General features: G+C 37.0%; 1 protein-coding gene across 1 annotated transcript in view; it reads right to left on the reverse strand.

The window, feature by feature from the left end:
* The window catches only part of PDE4D (phosphodiesterase 4D), a 535,741-nt gene that overhangs the window by 379,034 nt on the left and 129,274 nt on the right, over nt 1–27,433 (reverse strand). Inside the window, exon 3 of the mRNA XM_063421935.1 lies at nt 379–614. Coding sequence (XP_063278005.1) covers nt 379–614 — 236 coding nt within the window. The remainder of the gene's footprint in view (nt 1–378; nt 615–27,433) is intronic.

The raw sequence follows: 27,433 nt of genomic DNA on the forward strand, positions 1-27,433 counted from the left end.
GTATAATTGAAAAAAAATTCTGTGTATAAAAAACTCCTTTTATCTTCTACCTCCTCCTCCTCCCCTTCATCATCATAAATGGTTAATCAAGCTCCCAGAAACCTTCTTTCAGAATATGAAGTATTAATAATGTTCAGAAAACAATTTTTTTAAAGTTTGTTCAGAAAACAATTTTTTCAGAGTTTGTTTTACTAGCTATGACCAAAAGCTTTGCAAGCAGCATTAACAAGTGTCAGGCAGAAATTTGCAGACATTTTATTCAACTTTTTCATTTGGTGGCTTTAGAAAGGAAATAGACTTTTTTTCCTGGAAGCAGCATGTGCAGCACTGTAGCTGCCACGGGGAATGTTGAATAAATAACAAATTGCTGGATCTTACCTGCTGGACTCAGCAGCTGTAATGGCAATCAAAGGAGGTATCCTCAGGGGGAGAGTGGTGGGCCTTGGGATAGTCTCGGAATCATTCTTTCTATCCCAGTCTGCCTGCTCTAACTGCCTGAAAGCCAGGGGGGGCAGCTGGATGTTACGGGACGATAATCTCCGTACCAGGTAGGGCTCCATGCCCTGGGAAGGCTCCTCATCCTCAGCGCTGTGATGCAGAGCTTCTTCCGAGACCTGCGAGGAGGGCAAGAAAATATCCACCGTGTGAGAAAATACTCATAATGTTAACTTGATAACACTTTCATTTCCTTTCTGTAACTTAGTTTATAATAAATACTATTTATCAGAAACGTTACAGAGAAAGTTACATCAGTATAGAGAAAGTTAAAAGGAATGATGAAATATAGTAAAATTTTTCAAGGATTTAAACAATCTGTGGTTTTGAAAGTAAAGGTAAGGTATTTTTATCTTGAGATTAGCATAGTGCTATCTAAAATATTTATTCATACCTCTATAGGGAACAAAAGTTTTGCATTAGACTAATTTCTTTCCCACAATATGTATGCTTCCCTGGAAGTTATCTACCCTCTGAAAGAGTTGAGGATCCAAAGACTGATAATAAAATAAATAAATAAATAAATAAATAAATAAATAAATAAATAAATAAATAAATAAACAATCAGAGATTTTAAATTATGCACCTCTTGACTAAAAACGGGAGAAATTTCATTAAATATTTTCTCAGGTGTCCCAGCTCCCATCTTTCTTTCTTACTCACTGGAACTTCATGCTAATAGTAAGAGCTGAGCATTTAAAGCAACCACCATAGATCTTAGAAGCCTCTGAAGGTGAAGCCCTAATAAAATCTTCTGTTAAAACATTAATAAACATTATTTTTCAATTTAATAATCTAAAGCTATGGTAATATTATCTGGGTCAAAGAAGAATGGCAGATGATTCAATAAAAAGCCCTCCAGCTGTTAATGATTTAAAGGGGGAAAAAATTGGTCTGAAAGTTTCTGCAACTTTTAACAAACAGCTCATCATTGTGAGAGAACACTCTCAAAAAGTTTACTTAGTGGGGAGAGCTTGATAGAGGGTGGCTCCTGTGAGAAGAATCCAGAAGCTGTTGCCATGTCTGGCAGAGGCAATACCAACCAGCCACAAGATGGACACGCTGCCCAGCTCATCCATAGTGCTAGCACTGCTGAGATGACTTATTTCAGAAAGGGAAAAAGCCCTTGAGCAATGGCAGCCTGAGAGCAGAATGAGAACATGTGAGAGGAGCAGCCCTGCAGACACCCAGGTCAGTGCAGAAGGAGGGACAGGAGGAGCTCCAGGGCAGAGCTGGGGTTCCCCTGCAGCCCGAGGTGCAGCCCATGGTGAGGCAGCTGTGCCCTGCAGCCCAGGGAGGTCCCTGGGGATGCAGAGATCCACCTGCAGCCATGGAGAGACCCAGGACAGGGCAGGTGGATGCTTGAAGAGAAGCTGTGACTCCATTGGAAGCCCCTTCTGGAGCAGCTTTGCTGTCAGGAATTGTGACCCCCACGATGAACCTGTGCTGGAGCAGCCTGTTGATGAAGGACAGCTCCTTGTGGGAAGGACTTATCCTGGAGGAGAACTGTGGCCTGTGGGAAGGACTCAGGTTGTGGAGAACCTGTTCCAATGGGAGGCATCACAAGGTGGAGCAGCAGGGGAAGTGTGTGAGAAGTACTCCACTGGTAGTGGAGAAAGGAGCGGAAACAATATGAACTGCTTGCAGCCCCTATTCCCCATCCTCCTGCTCCATTTGGTGAGGAGCAGTTAGAGAATTCTGGAGTGAAGCTGAGGCCAGGAAAAAGGGAGGGGTGGTTGGAAGGTGTTTAAAGATTTAATTTTATTTTTCTCACTAACCGGTTCTGGTTTGACTGGTAATACATTGAACTTCCTTGGATCAAATCAGTCTTTTCTGTCATGGTAACTGGTGGGTGGCTTCTTCCTAGCCTTATCTCAGCCCCTAAGCTTCTCATCCGACTTTGTCTCCCCTGTCCAGCTGAGAAGGAGAGTGATAGAGTGGCTTTGTGAGCACTTGGCATCTCACCAAGGTCAACCCACCACAGTAGCTCTAATGACAGCTCCACTTGTACTTGCAGCTTTAGCAGTTGCTGTAAGCAAATGGTTTCCAATTTTTAATCATTAAATCTTAATTAATAATTTAGCTATTTTTCTTAATTCAGCTGCAATACAATTTAAGAAAACAAATATTATAAAGCGGTATGCATTAATGCAAATACTCTGAAGGAAGTCAACAGTAAAATCAATCACTGTAAAAAAATGACAAGAATTAATGTTTTATAGTCATCCAGGGAGAAGTTTAACTTCATGCTTGTATTTTCAGTGTGTGCATAGTGTATATTTAAGACAGCTGAATAAATTAAAAACAATAATTAAATTAATTATAGCTCTGCAAGAAATGAAAAATGCTGATATCAAAGCTAAAAATAGTCTATCACATGATGGGTTTTGATACATTTCACCAGTTGGGGTTTTTTGGGACAAGTCCAAACACCATAAAAATCCTTGAATTGGAGCCACATACAGTCAGAACTAGATGGCTGAATTGAGAAAGTGAGCTCACTGCACAGCTTCTTCAATTCCTATTCAAAAATTAGAGAGGTAGAGGAATATGATCTAAATAAAGCCAGAAAGAAATGGAAAAATTCCAACACAAATATGAAAGCCAAGGTTTGGAGAAATGAAATAATAGGCACGTGATGTTTATTTCAGTGACACTGAAAATTAAATCAGTTTGTGGAAAAACTGGCCACCTATTCAAGCACAAATACTCAGGCATCTAAACCAGGAAATGTTCATCATAATGATTTCATCTATCTCAGGAAACAGAAGACAAACTTGCTTTGGTAGATTTGCCTAAATTTTCAGCATAGTTTTAAGAAGCATTATATATATTAACAGAATTTTAGGCAATTTATACCAATATTCCATCATGAAATTATTGAGCCAGGATAGCAAAAGCCATTGCTGTCATTACCACAAATCCACTCACTAAGAATGAAAACCTAACTTTGGAATGGCAGGCGTGTCATCTGCTACATAAAATTTTCCAAGATCATGATTGCTGATAAAAAGAAAACAAGAAATAGTTCTGATCCTGATATTTTCTTATCTCTGAGAATGTTCCTGTAAAGTGTCTGTTCATGAAATCAGCTAAATGGAACATATTAGGCTTTCTTTTTTACCTTAAAGGTCTGGAAGACTCTCTGTTAATCCCTGCCCTGTAACCAATTAACTGAATTCTAGAACATGGCAATCTTTCAGATACCAATTAACTTCCTTCAACACTTTTTGTCCGGAGCAGACTCTGGGCTGGGACATTTAAAATGTCTGTTTCCTTTTTTTCATTTTTTTTTTCCTGGATGGTTAACTTAATGCTCAAGGGATCGTTTGCTAGCCTTCTAATTAGCAGGCATGTTTCTTAGTTCTTATCAGTAATTGCTCATTAGTAGGCATAGATTTTTGTGCAAAAATAAGCCACTGTAACCTAACGAACAAAAGTCAGCCACATATCACAAGTTTGCCAGAAAATAAAAAAAGCCTGAGAGAACTCAAAAAGTAAAGAGTCCTGACACTGAAATGCAGACTGGTTCTTTTGACACTTCTCTGCAGAGTGCTTGACACACTTAACAAGATTATCTATTTCTAACCTTCCCTAGTGTTTGGTTAAAAATATTTTTTAAAAGCATCACAGTATACATTTCTAACAAAGTGTGTAGTGGCAGTTCTTGAATCATCCCTAGCCAATCCATCCTAGCACAGCTTCCCATTCTTTCCAATTGAAGCTCAGTCTTGTGACATGGATCAAATTACTTCTGATATCCTAACGTTTTTCCTTTCTCTTCCAAGAACAAATAGGCAAATATAAAAGTGCTTAAAAAACCCAGTGGTGCAATCATTCTTCTAACAACTCTGACATACCAGCACAATGTTCTTTAAAAGAATACTAGTTTGGGGGTAAAAAGGACACAGCGCCTTGTGTTCCTGCATTTCAATGTCATGTCCAATAGCAGAATTGAATCATAAGTTATCTGAAAAACAGGCTAAAGTAATCACCTCAGTTTGTTTACCTGCAGCCCAGAGGCATGCTGAGTACCAAAGAGCCAGAGGCTCATTTTGGAGGTTTGACACCATTTCTCCTATTGAATAACAGGGTTGTTACATCCCACCTACAGAACAACTTCTTGACTCAGCTCTGTGACTCAAGTCTGGTTTGAGTCAGAAAATAACAATCTCTAATAATTCTACCTACATCTGCACAAAATAATTCTCTCATTTACAACAGAATGTTTTGATGAAAACACCTAAATATTAATTTTATATTTTTACTTAGAATAAGAAATAATTATTTTGTGCTTTATTACAAGATGACATAGCATTATTTACGATTATCTTAAGTGTTCAAACAGTATTCAAACAAAGAATAGTTGCTGGCTTGATAGTACTATCTGGACTTTCTTTCCTGCCGCCCTCTGACTGTTAATGGCACTGGTAATGCTTTCACCATTACCATGCCTTAGCTTCTATATCTGGAGAACTGATACAATTCCCATTGAGCTGTGTGTTTGTGATCCACAAACACTATTTGTAAGCATAGCTATTTTAGATCTAGACTAAATACACTACTCTTCTTTCAAGCAATGCTCTACTTTCCATTCCTACATTCTCTTCACTTTTTCCTCACCAATAACTATTTAAATACTTTGAAAACATAACTCACGGAAACTATCAAACCAGTAAATGTTCTTGCTCTTGGATTCCCTAATTTTTATTAAAAAGTAAATGAGAATATATTATTCACAGACCATTTCAATGATGCATTTCACTGTGACTAGATTTATTGCTATTCATTACTTGCAGTATGGAAAAGGAGAAAACAATGATGATTCATACTCCTAAAATCACAGTTAAATAAAATTAACTTTTATCCTGTCAGGCAATTTTTTCCCTTTTTTTTTTTTTTTTTGCATGATGCAAATATTTTTAGTGCTAAAAGCCTCTATGTGTGTTCAGAATAACTTTGCTATATCTTTCTTCCAGTTATTTTCAAATAATTACACCATTAAAAATGTGATTATGCATCTCAGCAAAAATAAGGTACTCATTTACATTTAAAAATTAAAAAAATGTTCGTAATAATATAGTTAATCAGATTGAAATAGTGCAATTGTTCATAGTACATGGAATATCCATGTTTATTCCTGTTAGTTGTTTAGAAAGATGAAAAATATATACCTGAGGCAAATAAAAAGGAAATACTTTGCAGGTCGTCAATATGTACAGTTTCCTAAGGAAAAAAATATTGTTTTAACTCAACATAATAAATTATTTTTGCAGAAAAATTCTAAAAAAGACAGTAAAGGGTCCTTTATCTCCTTTAAGAATGATGAATCCTGGAAGCACAGGAAGTCTGAAAGAACTGGAAAAACACCTGTTCTAAGAGAACAAATCAAAGGACTCAAATTCCAGTAGAAGAGTGGACCTACCAATACCACAAAATGAAATAAATCATATTACTATACAGATGCAAGAATAATCCAGTGAGATTTACTTTATAGGAAACATCTCCTCAAACAAACTACTGTCATTTTACTAGTATATACAACAGAACTTTGTAATGCACCAACATGAATTGATGACAAAAATAATACTGAACCTACAGGTCTGTCTCTGAGGCAGAGACCCTTGCAATTTCCTACCAGACTTTCAGGTTCCCAGACTCATCTGCATGAGGTTATTCTTAACTTAGCAGGAAAATGAAGTGTAACTCAGTAAATGCTCCTTGATCCTGAGATGCATTCTTAATAATCATAGAATCATTTAGTTTGGGAAAGATTTGTCAGATCGTTGAGTCCAGTTGCGAAACTAACATTACCAGGTCCAACAGTAAGCCATGTCTCTAAGCACCCCATCTGCACATCTACATCTTCTAAATACCTCCGGGGATTATGACTCAACCACTTTCCTGAGCAATCTGATCCAATGCTTGACAACACTTTCAGTAAAGAAATTTTTCCTAATGTCCAGTCTAAACCTCCTGTGGCTCATCTTGAGGCTGTTCCTCTTGTCCTGTCATTTGTTTTTTGGAACAGGGTAGGTCTGTCTCGGAGGTTAAGTAGGTCTAACCATCCCAAGGGTCTAAAATCCAAGGCTCCAGCCTCAGGACTTTGTGTACACTTCCAACATCTTCAGCCCAGGTGCTGATATATCAGACAGTTTTCTTAGTCTTGCACTTCTTTAATCAGAAAATTCCCCACAAGCTTTTCTCTTTTCTTTTTTATCTCCAGCTACTATTCTTCTGACAGCATATTTTTTGAAAATTGTCTGCAGATAGAGACATACTCAGCAATGAAAACATCATGCCAAAAGCAAGGAAAAAAATAACTGAAGAAAGTTATTCAAAGTCACGTCAATGATATAGTTTTGAATTTCAGATCTGTTTATATAGGAGATTATGCCAAGAGTACTGCATCCTCTGCTGCACGTATAATGAAAAACCTGCAGATATACAGACCTAGATTTTGTGGGCTTCAGTAAGGTAGAAATACTCTCACTTCAACTTCATAATGTGTTGTCAGTTGTGTAGGAGGATCTCATTCAGTAATAATCTCAAATCCTATGGAATTCATAACTAAGCGACATACTTGTCAGAATGTTCCAAAAATGCTAGTATAAGAATTAGCCTCTTAGTAGTACTTGAAAAATCAAGAAACAAAGGCTCACCCATACTTGCCTTAATTGTAATTGTTGTTATTGAAAAATGAGTTTGTTAGGTATTATCTGGAGTTCTGTGGAGTGTACTCAGGTATACTTGCCTCTGCACGGGAAGGAGGTTGAGCAGCACATGTGCAAAAAAGTAAAGTTCCTAACATGGAAAAAAGCTTCTTCCATCCCATTACCCAAAGAAAAGGGTTATAAGGCATCACATATGTCAAATCTTTCAGGATAAGTGAAAGCCTTGAAACAGATACTTTACTTATTGCTGTAAATGCATCTTTGTGACAGGAACATACAAGAAGAAGCTGACAAAATATTCATGTTAATATTTTTCTTTCAGATCCTGAAACAAGTGACAGATATATATTTTTTTCTGATATTGCCAGAAATACTGGGATGAAATCTTTCACTGATCTCATCCAACTTCTGGAAATGAAACCATTAGTTTGTAAATTTTTTCCAATAAATATGACCCAATAAAATAGGATAATAACATTACAAGCCCATTACAAAATGCTGGGACCCCCTGGTAGTAGAGCTTTATTTTAAGACATAGCCACAGCAAAGTAGTGTACAGAGGTCATTTATTTCCTTAAAGGGAAATCCATACTTTTTAATGTAAGTCCACTTGCAACTCTGAGTATAAAGCTTTGCCCAGGAATTTTACCTCCTATTTTTCCACTCTAAGAATCAGAGTTACCTAGAAGGTCATATGGTTACTTAGGCATACACACTAAAATACAGATTTGGCCTCTGTGTATTTCCAGTACATATTTTGAATTTTTTTATATTAGATATTGCCTCAACTGGCATTGCTGAACTGAGCTCCATGCATTTTAATCCAACCATTAATAAATACACCCTCTGCCTGCTCTGCCCTGCCTGTCCCTCCTGAACAGCCTGTAGCCATCCAGCAGGGCACTCCAGCCAAGGGACTCGTCCCACCAGCTTTCTCTTATGCCAGTTATGTCAGATATTTGGGACTGGGCCAAAGCTTATATTTACTCATGTATACAAAGCTTATGTCCTCAGAAATGAAATTAAAATGCATTGACCTCAATATCACTGAAGTAGGTTTTGTGGGGTTTTTTTCTACACACACTGCCCTTGTTAATTTTTATCATCCTTTGACCACACAAATACTGGGTGACTGAGTTTTTCACAACATTCATACATCTGGAAACTTTACAATTTCCCTGTTGCCATAACTAATGGATAACTTTTTGCAAAAATTTTGCATTACCAGCATAAGAAATTAGCATGTTCTAGGGAAGTCTAGATAAAGAAAAAATAGGTACAAAAATGTTCCTTCCAGCAAGAAAGTATAAATGAGGCTAGTTCCATGATTATTGATTACATGCAAGACAAGCTTAGGAAACCTAGCTGCTGGGACAAAATGAGCATTACATGAGGAAAAATACAGACTCATTGCTGTAAATGAGTTTTACCAAAATTTATTTTGCAACTTACCTGAGAAAATCTTTGTCAAGCCGAAGGAAAAAAAGCATGTAACTCACCAGTACCATGCATCCACAATGCTATTTTTTAATGTTCTGAGACTACAGGTTTTTCGAATGCTGTTTTCTGGATTAACCTGTCTCCTTATCCTCTCTTTGTGAGTGGAGCTGAATAGCAAAATAATCTTCCTAACTCGTAGGGAAAATAAATTTTGGAGAAATAGGAATGATATTAAAATATCTCATCCTAAAGAAGCTATAGAAAAGAGTAATATTTGAAAATTGCATAACAGAACAAATTACCACTTTGAATAGAAATCTCTAGCAGCACCAAGAGAGAAAAACAATAATTTCTGATTTAGATGTTATCCAGCTAAGCCATATCTACTCTTGCTTTTATGATGTTCTAGAAACTTGTAAATTTAAATACCTTTTCATAAAGTTTTAGAATTTTATAAAATTCACCAGATTTTAAAAACTAAGAAACAAAAAATTTTAGGCAAGCAGATGAATATCTAGCCTTAACTCACTTGAAAGGTTTCATTTTCTTAAAGAAAAAACTATCAGAGTTAGTTGAATAAAATAAAATAAAATAAGGCAAACAAAACAACAGAATATAATCCTCTTCTGGGATAACTCAATTATTCCTTGTTGTACTTAAACAAGTATTCCTGAAAGATGTTGTACTGCTCTTGGGTAGAGGTAATTTTCTCCCCAGTGGCTGGCATGGGGCTGTGTTTTGGATTTGTGCTGAACACAGGGTTGGTAATACAGAGATGTTTTTGTTATTGCTGAGCAGGGCTCACACAGAGCCAAGCTGCTCGTACTGCCACGGTGGTGAGGGGACAGGGGGTGCCTGGGGGGTTGGGAGGAGACACAGCCAGGACAGGAGACCACGCTGACCAAAGGGATATTCCAGACCATGGGACATCATGCTCAGCATATAAAGATGGGGGAAGAAGGAGGAAAGGGGGGATATTTGGAGAGATGGAGTTTGTCTTCCCAAGTCACTGCTGTGTGTGTTTGGGCCCTGCTCTGCTGGAGAATGGCTGAACTCCTGCCTGCCCATGGCAAGCAGTGAATTCATTCCTGGTTTTGCTTTGCTTGTGTGTGAGGCTTTGCTGTTCCCTATTAAGCTGTCTTTAATATCAACCCATGAGTTTTCCAGCTTTCACCCTTCCATTTCCTTTTCCATCCTGATGGTGAGGGAGTGAGCAAGAGGCTGCACTGTACTTGTTTGCTGGCTGGGGCTACACGGTGACAGACACTAAACCACAAGTAGAGACATTTGACCAAATCTTCTACCAAAATTTTATTTTTCAAGTTTTCCAAGGTATTATTTTAATATGATCTTTTTACAGTCAGGGATCAGAGCTGCCTTAAAGCATTTCCAGCTATGGTTTAAAGGGGAAAACAACTTCATGCTTCTTGTTGGGATAGACTTCTTGCATTTCAAGCTGTTTCTAAGCAACTTTATAAGCAGGGCAATACTGAACTTGACTATATACAATTTTGGAGGCATGACTGTTACTTTAATAGAATGTTAATGTGCAGTTCACTTTATAGGAAACAGTAAAATATAAAGGGGCTTGTATTTTACACTAAAAAGGAATACATTACAAAAGCTTCTGAAATCTTCATAATGTACTTTGAAATTGCAGCCCAAGGTGCAGAACTCATATCCTTTTAGTTCACCAAGATTAAACTACTTGAATGAATATGAATAAGACGTTATTATTTATTTGTTATTGTTGGCTTAAATGTTACTAGGGTGTCCTGTTTGCCCAATAGAAAGCAGTCCGCACCAGAAAGTTTATATTCAGAACAAATAAATATTTGCCTCTCTATTCAGAATAAATAAATATATCCAGTTTTAACTCTTTAACTAAAAAAAAAGAGCAGCACAGCTTCTTACCTTGGGAGAGATGGCCATATATTCCATATTAGTTCTACACTTACCCCAGTATCCTATCTGATGGCACTTTGAAAGAGATAGTTAGGGAAACTGTGGTAGGAAAAGACAAAGACTAAAAGTGATCCTCCTCCATTTTGCTAATATTCCTTCATTAAAATCAAGTTTAAGATATTCTTACATAGAGGTTTCATTTGGGCTGTTACATTCAGGATTAGAAAATCATAGTTAATTCCATTAATTTATGTATTTTTTCCAACCTATTTATACAACTTCCTCTTAACACTTTGCAATTTTTATTTCTACATTTACTGAAAATAATACTCCCCTTGGCTTTTAAATGCATGCCAGTTATTACTTTGTTCTCTATGCCTTTCTGGATAATTCCTAATATTCTATTTGACTTTTCACTTCTGGCTATTGAGGTGATTTTTGCAGATGAACACTCACAATGTCCAACTCTATTCTTAGTTGAAATAGGTCATTAAAAAAACTTCTACATACTTATGTAATTTCATATTCCCCATGTACATTTTTGTTACCTGTCAACAAAGGGGGTAAAGCATAGAGTGTGTTGAAGTGTCTTAAAATCATAGAACTACCAAATTATTTGGGTTGAAAGAAAACTTAAAGATCATCTCATTACAAACCCCCTGCCACGGGCAGGAGAACCACCATTAGACCAGGTTACTCAGATCCCATCATGCCTGATATTAAGATTCAAAATCATTGGAATTGTTAACTTCAGGAATTTAAAATTTTTTTCCAGAAAATTAAGAACTAGCTTTGATTTTCAAAGCCATGTTTTTGCCCATTACCTTGCAAACAGGTATCTGTTAAGTTCCCGAGTAAGGATAATTGAGAACAGTCCCTGAAAAAGAATCGTCATTTGCACCTATTGATTAAGACTAATTTTTAAAAGGAAGAAAACTACAAAGTGAGGAAGATGTTCTATTTTATTTCCTCAGGTCAATAGGGAAATAGAATTTCTATAGTTTTATATAGGGAATACTTTGAATAATATTGTTGCAGGAAGACAGGGAAATAAATTGCAATTAATGGTGATTTATGAAAAATATTGTCATTTCTTGCCATCAAAAGCTGTCAATTTGCTGAAACATGAACTAGTAAGACCATCCTGCTCAAGTCTGATGTTTATATTCTATTGAGTAGCAATAATCAGAAACTTCTTGTTGCACATAATTGTAAAAACATAACTTGACAAATGCAAGTAAAATAAAGTGCACACAACAGAAGTCACAATTTTAGGATGGTCCTTTTGTGTTTGTACATCATTATTTCATAGAAAAAAGGCCTACACAAACTACTGTGTCAATAAAAGTATATGGAGAGTTCTGCTAAAGACATATTTGATAATTAACAAGGCACTGCTGTATCTAAATACTCAAAACAAAGAACACAGGAAAATTAACAAGGAAAGAAGGAGAATGAATAAAAATCTTGAAGTAAATCACACTGAGAAGCAGAAAGCCAAACAACCATCCAAATATACTCTTTTGTGAATAAACACAACTATGAATTTATTACTATAACCTTCTTTTCTTCAAAAGGCTTATCTTCTTGAAAATCAAAACACAGTTTAAATACAGTTAAATTCTGGCACTTACATCTACACAGAAAAACCTCAATAGAAGAATTATTTAAACTCAGGTCACTTGAATTGCCGAGGTATGGGTAGAAATTGAAATGATATTAGCATTTCAGACTGTAATCTTGTAGAGGGGTCAGATAGGGCTGCTACCTCTCTGTGTTCATGTCTCACCAGGTCACTACTATTGCTTGAGTTAATTCAATCACAGTTCAAGGTAAAAACTTGATATAAACCAGTTCCATAACAAGGACATCATGCTGGCATTTTATGTAATATTACACAAGTACACTCTTTTCTAAGAACACTTTTGCCATCAGAGTTGAGTAGGAAAATTGTTTTGTATACTGTCTCACTGTTCCATCTCAGAAATCTTCTTATTCCATGACATATGAAAAGAAAGTTATTTCAACATTTTCATAAAAACCATGGTTCAAGATGTATGTTTTCTCTAACTTTTCTCCTCAGAGCCAAATAGTCCAGGACACCACAGTCTCCTGGAAATCAAATCAACCAAGCCACCTAATCTCTGATCTTCGAAGAATTCTGTGGTCATCGAGTTCAAGCTCTGCTCAAGCAAGGTCAGAGAGTAGTTTGTCAGGACAGTGTCAAGTCAGGTTCTGGACTTATCATAGGCTACTGCTCAGTCTTTCTGGACAACCTGGCCCAGTGTTTGACCATCTCTCAATAAGAAAATAATAATAAGAAGAAAATTATTATTATTAATAATATTTTAATATAATATAAATAATATTAACTATTATTTTAAAGTACATAGTCAATAAATAAATAAAATTTAAAACATTAAAAAGTTGTGTTGTTGTGTTCAGATAAAATTTCACGTGTTTTAATAGTTAATATATGCCCTTTGCTTTTTGCCTTGTCACTGAGCACTAAGAAGCTGGTTCCATTATGCCTCCCCAAGAGGCATTTATACACATTGATAACCCCACCCTTCTTTTCTCCAGGCTAAACAGTTCCAGCCCTCAGCCTTCTCCTGTATGTCACATGCTCAGTTTCTTTAATCATAGTCATGATTCTTTGCTGTGCTCATTTAATGATTCATGATTTTCTTGCAGGGGGGCACCCAGAACATAACACAGCACTCCAGATATGCTTCCAGTAGGGCTGAGTAGAGGAAAAGGGTAGCTCTGCTTGACAAATTAGACATACTTTTACTAATGCCGTCCAGAATCCTCTTAGCCTTTTTTGTTACAAAGTCATACTACAGCCTCGTGCTGAGCTCGTTCAGCAGGGTGCCCAAGTACTTTTCTGCCCATCTTCTTCCAGATGGCAATCTCCAGTGTGTACTTTGAGTAGTCTGGTGTTTTTCCTCTTGTTTGTGATCTGGTCCCATGACCCATTCAGCAGCAGACCCACATTTTCTCTAGTCTTCCTCTCTCTGCTGATGTACATCTAGAAACTTTTCCTGTTGCCCTTTATATCTTTCTCCAGATTCAACTGAACATGAATTTGGCTTTCGTAAACCCATCCTTGTATGCTCAAACTGTATTTCTGTATTTTACCTGAGTCACCTGCCCCTGCCTTCCTTTCTTGTATCCTTCCTTTTAATGTTTGAGGTTTATCAGGAGTTCAGGAGTTCATTATGTGCAGGCTTCCTCCAACAGCTACTTGGTTTTCCCTTTGTTGGCATGTACTGTTCTTGAGTTTAGAGAAGGTGATCCATGAAACTTAGCCAGGTCTCCTGGTCCCCTCCTCTCACCAGGGCTGTTTCCCATTTCTAGGAAATGCCTTAACAGGCCAAAGCCTACTGTCTAGGAGTTGTGACCTTGTTATTTCTCTTTTCTCTCCTCCCATGGTCCTGAACTCCACACATCCCACAGCCTTTGCAGCCAGAGTTGTTGCCCACATTCAACTCCTCTACAGGTCTCCTTGCTTAAGTATCAGGTCTACTTGAGAGCTTCTCCTTGTTGGTGCCTTGATTACTTGCATCAGAAGTTGTCATCAAAGCATTCCAGAAGTCTCCTATGTTGCATGTGCCTTGTTATAGGGTCCTTCCACAGGATCTTGGTCCTCTTAGTCCTTTTACAGGACTAAGACCTGGAAATATGAGTTCCAGTTCATCTTTGATTCACTACCTCTTCTTGACATCTGAAGAAGACTCCTGCCACAACACCACTGATATTGGTCTGACACTAAACCCATAAGTTTTCAGCTGGTTCATCACCTCACGATATGCAGAGCTCCTTTCCTTTTTTCCTGCTGCTCTCATAAATGAAAGGCAGCTTTCTTCCTCATTTTCTTTCTTAAAGAGCCACTATTGATCCATCACAGCACTCCAGTCATAAAACACAAGAGCTTCACTCTCCAGCTCAGAAGATTTCTCCAGCTCCTCTCAGAGGATTTCACTAAAGTATTGGCTGTACTGGGGTAGGTCTTTCTCAATTTCTCCTATTGAAACAGATCATTGCCTACAACTAATTACTTCTGAGGTGGGTGGGAAGAGACTTGCACTTCATCTACATAGATAAGTTACAGACTAGTTCTTGTTCGAATTAAATATAAATGAGAATAGCACAATGCATGTGGAGAGAAAAGCTAGGAATTGAATTATTCTAATGAGAAATCCAGTTTTGTATCCAGGGTAATCTTCAGTAAATGACTCATCAGGTCTCGTCTACATTTGTATGGGAAGTTTCAGTCTTCAAAAATTGTTTTCTTTTCTAACGATAAAAGTAAATTAAAAATCCCACCACACACATATTATGGGATGTTGAAGATGCAAGCTGATACTGTCAGTGTCTACAATAATGAAAGAGGGTGTCATAGTGCAGGACATGCTCTGATGCAGAGTGAGTTATTGAACTAGCCTGCAATGACCCAGAAAGAGAGAGGTAGTCTCCAAATTGTTGGATAAAGTAACAGCAACTACAGCAAGGCTCATTAAAGGTGATGTTTCAGCAGCTGTTCCCTGCAGTAGTAATTTCTACAAAGAAAAACATTACTTATTTCTTTTATTTTTTACTAGAATTCCACGATGAAGAAAGCTATACTGCTCTAAAGAATCAGTTTTCAAGGAGAAGAAAGCAACACTGATAATCTGCTTAATTTGTCCTAAAGTGGTGTAAAATGCTTTGAATATTTGACATACTGAGTTTCAGTATGAAGAAACCCACAACATTTAGCTCATATTAGAATGCACTGTAGGATCTGATCGTCCAGAATGTTTGCTAAGGGGGAGGTGTGATAGAGGAACACAGTGATACAGGAAGTGTTTCACTGAGTATTATTATGGTGAGCAAATCCAGACAGTTCCTTCTGCTATGGCAGCATAAAAAACATGGCATGGTCACAAAACTGCAACTTTCATTGCAGTCCAGACAAGACTGGATGGAATGAGTTGGACCAGTGTACCCATTTGTAGGCACCAATAAGCCCTGCCCCTGCCTTGATACAAAGCAGCTTTTAAGGGTCAAAACACGGAGGGGAAATAAAGAAGAAGAAGCAAATATGATACATAATAGCTTGAGTTTCATGCAGCTGGGGGATGGCAGTATGTTATGAAAGTTGTCTGACTCATGGTGGGGAATCTTTCATTTCCAGCACCTCTTTACTGCCTTCAAACCTGCACAGCCACTGAAAAACTGGGAAAGGTACGAGGTAGAAGAGAAGAAAAGGAATTTCTCAAAGTGACCCATAATCATGTATCAGAGCAGAACCTCAGAAATCCTCAAAAGAAAGAAAAGGTTCAGCTTTCACACATAAGACTAAGTAATTCAGCTCAATATGACACCAAGTAATACTGCTGCTGCACCACATATCAAGGTCCTAAATTTTATCACCATTTTAGGTTATAATACTTTAATATTTTATATTAGACTACAAAAATGCTTCTCTACCTCTTGGTATCCACTGGCAAAAGTATCGCACTTTTAAAAGATCAATTATAGTTATTTTCTTAATAATCTCATTCATTTCTTTGGGGTTGCATAAAAATTCTACTAGCTCATCTCCTTAGGCGCTCATGTGTATGTCATGCTTCTTTTTGTTTCTACTTCATATTTTCTTCTGAGAACCCTTAAAACTGAATCATCCTGTGCCTGCTGAAAATGTGCACAATTTTTCTTTACTACAAATCTCTTTCATCACATTATTTCTTGTTCTGGTGCTCTGAATTCTGAAAGCAATGTAACAGATGACTCACCAACAGCTATCAGTCATTGTCATCTATTCACTTATTGAGTTATGAGATTCTTAATTAAAAATTTACATTTTACCTTACATTTAATCTTAATTCATATTTTGAACTATTTCTAATTGGTTTTTTTCTGGTTTTGTTATTAACTGCAAAAGTTTAGTGACACGTAAAATCACTGATGTCAAAAGTTATTACTGTTTATGTACAAAAGCCAAATTATTCACCAGCACGCATATTTTGAATGCAGTCAGGATTCAGTACTCACAAAATACCGATATCACTAGGTGATCGTGCCATTTCTTCTGTATTTATGTTCATCTTTTGGCTTTTCTTATGGATAACTGTCCGTTTTCTTTTAAAAGAGCTGCACTGTACAAGCACTTATATTTTTGTTAATTTGTTGAATATTGCTCTTTATATGCAAATAAAACCCCCATAAACTTGAATTTCCCAGTCTTGATTTAATAGCATATAAAAGAATACACAAACATCTTCAGGCCCTTGTCCCTCTGTTCCTTATCTTGTGAAAAAATCAGACATTCCTTCTCCACCTGCACAGCTTTAGAGAAAGGCCAGATTTTTCTTTCCAGTTCCCATAGTAAATATTCTTGTGCGAGTAAGCCTTATACACCCAAAATTATTTTGTCTCATATCAGTGCATCCCTAAAATTAGCAAAATTACAGCTTATTGACTTTGTTTGAAATTTCTGACATTCTAGAAAATTATTTCTTTTCAATATTATCTTTTGTGAAAATTTTCTCTCTTTATCATTTCACTCCCTCAAGGTTATGCAATTTATGATTTATGAATTTACATACTTGCTCTTTGCTTGATTTCAAATGAACTACTGCAACATTATTTCTAGTAAGAGAATTAAATATCAAAATCTTTTTTTTCTTGTGCAATAATGTCAACACATTATGGACTTAATCTTTTCTGAAATACTTTTAATAATTATTTGATTTGTTTTAAGTAGCCAAATTAATTTTGTTTAACTATTTAAGTGTACCTTTTAGATCTTCACCTATTTTGCAACCTCTTATCATCAGACTGCTTCCATAAAAATGATGACAACATGGGAATTCACAAAGTATCTCCAAATGCTGAATTGATAATTGCAATTATAATAAACATTTCTTGTTCTATATTCAATAGCATTTTTATGTTACTGTGGATGTTTTCATGGAGAAGAGGTTGAAACTTGGGGATTTTTTAGTTTAAATCTTTCTTAAGAAGAAGACACAGCAAGGTTACTGATTTTTAATTTAAAACATTTATCCCTTAAATCTTTTCCAAACTCTGCCAGTTCTTATCATTAGTCTAACTGTGTGTACTTTCATCACTTTTGATGTACTTTAAAACACTAGCAGTAATAACTTATGGTAGAAAAATCTTTAAAAACAAATAATTTATTCCTGGCACTGCTGTTACTGGTTTTTCTATAAGACCCGTGTCTCACAGGAGAAAAGAAAATTGAGTTTTAAACGTACTAGCAAAAAAGATTTACCTTTAACAAGACATAATGCTGGATCCTGCTCTTGGGTCACAGCAATGCCACATGCAGCACTCCAGGTTTGGGGTAGCATAGCTGGAAACCTGCCTGGTGGAAAAGGTGGAAAAGGACCTGGGGGTGCTGTGACAGCAGCTGAACATGAGGCAGCAGTGCCCAGGGGGCCAAGAAGGCCAAGGGCATCCTGGCCTGGATCAGCAGTGGTGTGGCCAGCAGGGCCAGGGCAGGGACTGTCCCCTGTGCTGGCACTGGTGAGGCCACAGCTCGAGTGCTGTGTGCAGGGCTGGGCCCTCAGTGCAGGACAGACCCTGAGGGGCTGCAGTGAGTCCAGAGAAGGGCAGGGCAGTGGGGAAGGGTCTGCAGCACCAGGGCTGGGAGCAGCAGCTGAGAGAGCTGGGGGTGTTCATCCTGGAGAAAAGGAGGCTCAGGGGAGACCTTACCACTCTCCACAACTGCCTGAAAGGAGGCAGTGGCCAGATGGAGGTTGGTCTTTTCTCCAAAGTAAGAAGCAATAGGACAAGAGGAAATGGCCTCAAGTTGTACCAGAGAAGTTTTAGATTGGATATTAGGTAAAATTTCTTCATGAAAAGGGATTGTCAAGCATTAGAGCAGGCTGCTCAAGGAAGCAGTAGAGTCACAATCAATGGAGGTATTTAAAAGACATATAAATGTGGTACTTAGGGACATGGGTTAGAGCTGAACTTGGTAGTGTTTACAGTTTGACTTAATGATCTCAAAGAGCTTTTGCAACCACAATGATTTTATATTTGTCTCTTCTTTAATCATATCTTGAAGCATAACTCTGGCAGGTCTGTCATTTTTCATTCCTCACAGTAACAGTAGTACATTAAGAGTCAATTCAGTTAGAACAGAAAGAAACCAAGAGGAAGTTTATGCTCAAATAATAGCAAGGTATTTTTTCTCATCTCATCTGGGAATTGGTGAGGGAAATTATTTAAATTAAAGATCAGTTGAAAAACACTGAGACATAAAATATAATTTTCTATTGCATGGCCTAAGAGTTTGACTGTAACTGCTCATATATTTGTAAGTTCTCCCTCACTGGTGATTATGAATTGTATAGAATTCATATATTTACATATACACACAGAGAAACAAAAAAAGCAAAAGCAAAAGCAAACATGTTGCAAATGTCATCTATTTAAAGAAAAATCTATACTACATTTATCAAATATATAAATTATTGTAATTTGCACTTTAGACCAGAATTACAGCTAACTGATTCAGACTTGGTTAGTGGTCGGTAAAACAAAAACTGTCAGAAGCAGGTATTAAAAAAACCCTTGTAAAACTGAGAGCAGAGGAAACCTGATCCCTATAAAGTCTTACCTAACCCTATTAAAAAAATTGTTAAACACAGAAACATAAACCTTCTCAAGTTTTCTTTTGTTCTATTTCTTCAGCAATAATTGTTATATTTTCAGATATTAGTCCAGATACTATAAAATATATATCTATATTATCTAAAAATATGTCTATATAAAAATCAAAACAATAAAAATAATCCAAGTATGTAAAATTTGGGGTTACAACAGTATATTGTGGCAATTAATTATGGATTACGTTCATCTATTTAATACCAAATTCCTATTGTTTGTCGGTTTTTTTGATCCAGGCTGTGTTTGTTTTTCTTTTGTAATGCAAGTCTGAGTTCTCCAATAATGTTTAGGACATGAGGTAATCAACAGTTCGAATGTTAGATCCTGGTCAAGGTCTCAGCAAATCTCACCAGTTTGAATCACTGATTCACATAACAATAATATTTTTAAATAGGGGTGTATAGCCACAAGGGAATTACTAGCCCAAGATAAATCCTGTGTTTCTAACTACTTTTAAATTTAGACTGATTTCTAAAAGCTATGAATTCATTTTTAAAGTATTCTATTTTTACAGGGATCATGAGCAATGTTAAAGTTGTAGACTGGCTCACTGGATTGCCCTGGCATGGAACCCAAGCTGGAAACATTCCTGAAGGGTCTGCTGGCCTGCCAAATTTCCAGGAGGAGTTTTGACAGTTACCATGCTCTATATGTGTTTTTGTGATACTCTTGACACCTTTGCCAAACTATCTGGAGAACAAGTTTTATGAGGAGCACCTCAGGGAGCTGGGGTTGCTTAGCCAGGAGAAAAGGAAGCTCAGAGGAAATCTAATTGCTCTCTACAACTACCTGAAGGGAGGATGGTATACTGAGGTGTTGATCTGTATTTTATCCCAGGTAACAAGCAATAGAATGAGAGTAAATTGCCTGAATGTGCACCTAGGGAGGTTTAGATTGAATATTAGAAAAAAAATCTGCATTGAGAAGGTGGTGGAACAAGCTGACCAGGCAAGTGGGGGAATCATTGTCCCTGGCAGCATTCAGAAAATGTGTAGATGTAGTGCTTAGGGACATGGTTTAGCCTTAATGATTCTGTGATTCTATTTCACCAGAAAAAATTACCTTGCTGCACTCTGAGTGTAAAGCACCAAGTAGTGTTTTTGGGAAAGCTCATTCATGAATTAACACTCAATTTGTGGTGTCATCTACAATAAGAGAGAAATATGTTAATCAGTATTGCCCCAGTTGCTTTTCTTAGATGTTCCTGTAATTATACGAGCCCTCTAACTCTCTAAGTACTTCAGTAAACTTAAGATAATGAAATACTGGAGGAAAATAGACTTTAAAAGCAAGCATCACTTCAGAGGAAATAAAATGCCTTGGGAAAAAAATCAGATACTTCCACCTAAGGGGTCTCCTGTTGTGAAGATAGGACCACGGGAGTTAATAACTGTATAAAACCCCTTAATGCTAACTACATAATTTAGTAAGTATTCCAACATTAATGAACTGAAACAAAATGTCTTTTTATGGAATAACTATGTCAGTCTACTGATATATCACAGGTTTCTTATAAATTCCCATGAAGTTCATAAATAAAAAATAGAAATTCACACAGAAAATGATAGTCATGCTAAAACAATAACAATAGACTGTTGTCTAATCAAACACAAAACTCCCTGGGTGCTGAACATTTACTTTGTATCTGTGCATAAAAGTTTATTTGGCTTGTCAAATCAGTCTCTGCTGTGAGGGCTCCCATACAGAACTGTAGATCATTAGGAAAACTAACACCACAAGAAGTTAACATCTATGTTTTCATTTTCAGTCTCAAGATCTTCAATTTTGAGGCTTGAGACAGGTACACTATGTCTTACTGAAAATATTTGGCTCTGTGTAATCTGGTTTTGCTCATGTATGGGATAGTAAGCTTCCCGTACCTTCTCAATGTTAAACTATTTCTAAATGAATGATCAGTAATTTTATTACTTGCTATTTTTATGACAAGAACAAGATTTTCAGTGAGAATTTATAGATTACGATGACTGACAGAAGGTAACCTCTGCAAATAAAGGGGCTTTGGGGTGAAAAAAAATCACCATGCATAGAATACATATCTTAGCTCCATAAGAAAGCAATGTCTTAGCTCCATAAGAAAGCATTATAGAAAACATATCACTTTGGTCAAATTAATGGATGAATACAAATAAGAGTTTAATTTCTGCCCTGTGCATATTTTCCCTTATTGTTTAGTTCCATCATGCAAAGAACTTCATGGCATCAAGGGGGAATCAGAATTCACCTCAGTTCTTGCCTGCATAGTGTCTGTAGCACTTTCCATGTACCATGGGAACTACTGAATTGGTGCTGGAGGGTAGGCATAGATCACAACAAACAGACACATTTTGCACAGTAACTTTTCCCCTCCGTTCCTGCATGGGATAATAAGGTTCTCATATGTTCTTGATAACACAATTACCCGCCAAGCTGCTCAAAGCAGCACTAGGCTATCACAAACTGTATTGGTATCATCTTGGAGTCATATGATGCTGTTCAAATACTGCAGTCCAACAAAAAAGAAATTATTAAAAATGTCTGAGATCCAGAGAGAACAACTAAGGTAGTATATCAGTACTTGTACTCTTAAACAAAAGTTGCTCCTGCAAGCACCTCTTATTGCTAGCAAACTGAAGCAGGTGAAAGGGCTAGAAGGTCCTCCGAGGAGCAGTTCAGGTTTTGGAGTTTGTCTGCTTGGAGTGAAGCAGGCTGAGGGGTGACCTCATGGCTCTCTGCAGCTTCCTGTGAAGGAGAGGTAGAGAGGGAGGTGCTGATCTCCTCTCCCTGGTGTCCAGTGATGGGAAACACAGGAATGGTTCAAAGCTGAGGCAGGGGAGCATTAGACCAGACATTAGAAAGCATTTATTTACCAAGAGGGCATTATAACCCAGGAACAGGCTTCCTAGAGAGTATCTCAGCCTGTCAGTGTTTAAGAGGCGTTTGGACAAGTGCTAAGGGCATGTTGCCCTTGGCAACATGTTGTAGCTTTTGGCCAGCCCTGAAGGGATCAGACAATTGGACTGGATGATCATTGATCATTGTAAGTCATGCCCAATTGAACTATTCCTATTCTATGGTGTTCTAATACAGGGACCAGATCTAAGGGTCCGCCTTTGCTGCTTAAGTCTGTGTGCCACAAGGAATTGTGTCAAAGGTAAGTTTATATTGCCAGAGAATTTTTTTTTTTTGGTAAGTGAGTGAGTGAGTGAGTGGTTTTTTTTATGAAATGAAGAATAAATCCTTTTACTAATCAACAGGACATGTCGGTTTTTGATTAATTACCTTTTGGGGAAAAAAAAAAGTTTGTATGAAAAGCCTAAGAATGAGGGGACAAAAATCCAAAGCTGGGAACAGGGTTCTGCAACACCAAGATACAAAGTCCTTTTCTATGTAGATGAACAAAAAACCTGTGGAAAAAATAAACCAGCAATTTCTGCTGGCATAGCTTTGCTTCACATTTCCTCAAAAAGACCTGTTAAACATGAAGCAACTACTGATGAAACAAAGTGGTTTTATCTCCATTTTCTGGAACATACTAAAAGTTCAGGAAAAAAATTGAAGTAATTATAAAATTGATGCAAAAAACTCAAGTATTTTATAATGAAAATATGAAAGGGTTGTACTTAGCTTCTGTGCAAAACAAAAGTGTAGAAACAAGCAGCAGAAAAGATACTAATTTTTAGTTACTCCTGTTTTATCAGTATTGGCAAAACTAGACCCTTATTTACTAAATACTGCCACTCAGATATAATACACAAACCAGAAATAATCTACATGCCACTAGAAACTATATCATTGTCATTTTACAGGACATTGTGTCATCATGAAGTAAAATACTTATTTTCAGTGTATGTTTTCAGGTGAGAGGAAACTTTAGTTTTATGTCTTTCCTATCCTGTGGCACCCAAACCTGTCCCCAGCCCTGGCGGTGAGGCCACCCCAGCTCAGAGCAGAGGGGACAGTCCCCTCCCTTGCCCGCCTGGCCATGCTGTCCCTGCTGCCCCCAGGACACGCTTGGCCCTCCTGGCTGCCAGGGCACTGCTGGCTCCTGTTCAACTTGCCATGGGCCAGGAGCCCAGGGCCCTTTCCATGGCCCTGCTCTGCAGCCTCTCATTGCCCAGTCTGTCTGTGCAGATCCAGGGCTGCCTATCCCAGGTGCAGATCTAAGTATTTACCCTTAAGCTATGTATGAATGAGTCACTTGGGACCTCTTCTTTATATGAGCTATACCTTGTATGAATTCTTTTTGCTGAACTACCAGACTGCTACTGAATGTTGTGACAAGATTATGAAATGTATGATACATCCTTCTGGGTAATAACATAATTTGGCAACCACAAATGAATCATTAGTAGCTGTTTAAAACCACAGTCCTCCACCTGGCTCATGTTCTTTGGGGAGCAGTTCAATCCACACCCAATCCCAATTAAGTCTTGCAGAGATGGTAAGTGACTGCTCACTTCTTCATCTAAAATTTCAGCACTGGGCTATTTTAACCTCTCCTTCTATTCTTCATAACTACTCAAGTTATAACAAGAAGTAGACACTGTAGCTAAGTTTATTAGCCAGCATTTGTACAGCTTTAGGACATTGCTAGCATGTGAGTGTGAAGAATTCCTGAAAATAAGATTTCAGATAAGCTTGACATGGATTCCACACGATTTCAGCATTTTTCAGGATATAGCCCAGTAAAGAGGCAATGTATGTCTTAAGACTAGAGCAACCAAAATACCTGAACTCACCACTGACACCCAGTGATTTTTGTCAATCTTTACAGAACTTTTGTGCATCTTTAAAAATCTTCTGTCTTTCATCTACCTTTTCCTGCTTCCAAAGTTTTTACTAATTATCACTTGTATAATGTTGGATTTTTATCCTGAAGTTTTAACATTTGCAGCAAATATGTACATGCAAGTTAGATGCAAAAACGAAACCTTACATTTGTATTTTCCTATCCCAAAGTTTTATTTTAATTCCTGCAGGCAACATTACAGGTGAAAAGAGAACTCAAGTGGCACAACTTTTATAATGCGAGTTTCTTCAAAATATTATTTTCAAGGTCATTCATAAAATGGTACTGAACTTCAGCTTCCTAATAAAATCTGTCTGAGCAGGTGCAGTGACAGATTGATTCAATTTTTGTTTAGTATATCCTGCACAATTACTGTCAAACACAAAATTAAACACACTACACTTACAATTTTAATTAATTTATTTATTCATTCACTAAATAATTAAAAATGTGATCAGGTTTTTAATTAAAATATGACTATTCTGACTAAAACATTGCAAATTGCCACTTGAAGAATAAGAAAGTTGAAGGCCATGATTATTTTTCTAATGCTAGGAATGGCATAAATTAAAATAATATATCACACAGGAGGATTTGTATCTGTTTAAAAAGTTTAACAATCTAGAAAGTACAGCAATAAAAAAGAAAAAAAAAATCCCCAAATTAGTTTCATAATATGGGAAATAGAGACCCATTTTTAATTGTTCCATCAACTAATAGTAAACTATGTGTTTAATATCTCTCCAAAGAAATCTTTTAGAACCAGTGTGTCAAGTAACGCAATTTTCTTATAAGGTATGAATGGAGTGCTTTGGTCAGGAATTGTTCTGATTTTTTTCATTCTAACAAGACCACCATCTTCCACTCAAGAGCAGAAGGCATGCTGGCCTGTCTGAAGGCCAGGGGAAGTCACACTTGAATCCCTGCAAATAAGTTCCATGGACACCTACTTACAAGTTTAAGTCAACCTGATGCTCAAATTTCTATCAGGCTCTGAGTAATGCATTAAAAAGAAACAGCAGACAGCTGCCACAAAGCACAGATTGGGGACTAAGTTAGAAAGATTACCTACTTTCATTTCCACTGAGTACAGATTTTCTTTGCCAAATGCTAGTAAAATACAAAGCAAGGTGTATGTCCCTGGTTCTATAGAGTACGGACCGAAAATAATTGGTTTGTGTCTTCACAGAAAATGCATACCCTTTTTGGCTGCTCTGCCAAGTTAGTAGACATTTCTGCCAGTTCATTTTCTACGTATGTCTTTCTAATCCTTCTTTTCAACTGTACACACCAAAAATGAATGGTAAATACTTGAAGCAAAGCCCACTGTTCCTTATGCAGGGAACCCAGAGCAGAGGGAGATAAAACAATCTTATCAGGAGTGTAATGCTTATCAGGATGCCCTCAGACTCCATTGTTGTGAACACGTATTTTCTTCTTACACAAAGATCATGTACTCTACCCTCCCAAAAAATAGTAACATCCACAAAATAACACATCCGAGCATACATACTTACATCCTGTACACATAAGGCCGAATTCACACTGGTTTGAAGATTGATTTTAATTGCTCCTCTTGTTATGACTTAATTTACAAAAGTGTATTTACTGCCCTTTACCTTCCTATGCTTCCTCTATTTAAGATGACATAACACTGAAATTTTCTTCTCTTCCATTACAGAAGCTAGAAAGACAATAGCATTATATAAAGCAATCGTAAAAAAAAAAAAAAATCAAAAACCAACAATAAAACACAACATTTAAAAAAAAAAAATAAGCCAATGCTTTTGCAGTATGAGAAGTGCATAGCTGTACAAGGAAAAAAATATACTCACCTAACCCAAAGACTTCAGAAGCAATATTTACAGAACTTAGCCTTTGTTCTAGACTAGCTTTTAGACCAGTATACTTAGGACTGTGTGTATAATCAAGGGTAGATCAAAGTACTAGATGAAGCACTATGAAGAAAAGTAAAGTAGTTGAAAAGTGGAGCTCGTTCCACTATGTGGCATCAAATCCTGAAAGAACTAAGAGCAGTCCAAGGCAACTGGACTATCAGTGTAACAGAACCAAGTGGAAACTAGGTTTAATGGATACTTTAATGGATAAATCATGTCCAAGGTAGCAGTGAAACTTTAGGTAGACCAAATAAACATTAATTCAGGTAAAGAAAAATTCCATAGAAAGATAAAATAATTAAGCTAGAGGGACAAATTAATTTCTAGACCTATCCCCCTGAAATAAAGTGAGCTAAGAAAAATCTCAGTTTATTCTGTTATTTCAAAGATAATCAATACCAGCTGAAGCTGAAGCTACCCAAGAGCCCTCAGTTGGTCAGAAAATGTGCTAAGAATGCCATGGTTGTGTGTTTATTCCCTATTTGGGCCATTTACTTTCAAGGTGAATTGATGATTCCTGTGGGTCCATTCCAACTCAGAATATTCTGCTACTCTACAATGCCCATGACAAAACCTATAAGTTTATGCTCTCTTTCCAAATTATATCCATGTAGGAAGAACTCCCTTCAAAATTCCCATTCCCAATTCCTAACTGATGGAAAAGGTAGACAGATTTCACATCCCCCAATATTCATAACAATTCTTTAGACTTGGGGGACTCCTTTTTTTTATCCTTCCCCTGTTAAAATAAATCCAAAGAAGCATAACCTCTGCTTCTTCAGAGAACATGCTCTTTTCCAGCAGAAGGGTCTACAATATGTATTTTGTCACATTCCATGGCTATGAAAACAGTTGAATTTGGCTTCTGTACTCTCTTCAAACAAATGAGTATTAGAAATGGATGCAATTTAGATTCCAATCTATCTAATACAGTTTTATTATATGAATTTGCTTTTATTTTACTTACTGCAGAAAATGGGATGGGAGGAGGGGCAGTGCTGGGGAGGATATTGTTCATCTGAGTTTTAGAATTACTTTTTTATGTCTCTGTGAAACAATGTGGTGTGAGCTCACTACTGGCCCTCAGATAATACGCACTGATGCAACACCATACTGTAATGTAACAAGCTGTGGAAGATACTCTTTGTATTTCCTATTATGCAGAGGGGAAATTGGACCTCCAGTTTGTAGAACTGGAAAAAAGCATCTAACCAAAGTTATCACTCCTCCCCTTATGACATCCAATCCTCCTGCTGAAAATCCTCAATATCTTCTCTTCATTCTAAGGCTGTGAAATGCATTCTGTTGGAATCATAGCTAGCAAATTTTCTTTAGTAGCATCCATGCTAAGTAATTCCATCAAGTTTATGTTGTATTTATATGTATATATATCTCTGGGTATGTAACAACAATTCTAGTGGGAATGGCATCTGGGCAAAATGGTACGTGAATGTAGAATTTAGAACTTAGCTCATAACAATTTCTGTCATTGAACTAGCATCTGTACAGGAAATTCCTAGCAGAACATTCAGTTTTTATGTGATGAG

The sequence above is a fragment of the Prinia subflava genome, chromosome Z, assembly GCF_021018805.1.
Source record: "Prinia subflava isolate CZ2003 ecotype Zambia chromosome Z, Cam_Psub_1.2, whole genome shotgun sequence".
NCBI classification, from domain to species: Eukaryota; Metazoa; Chordata; class Aves; order Passeriformes; family Cisticolidae; genus Prinia; species Prinia subflava.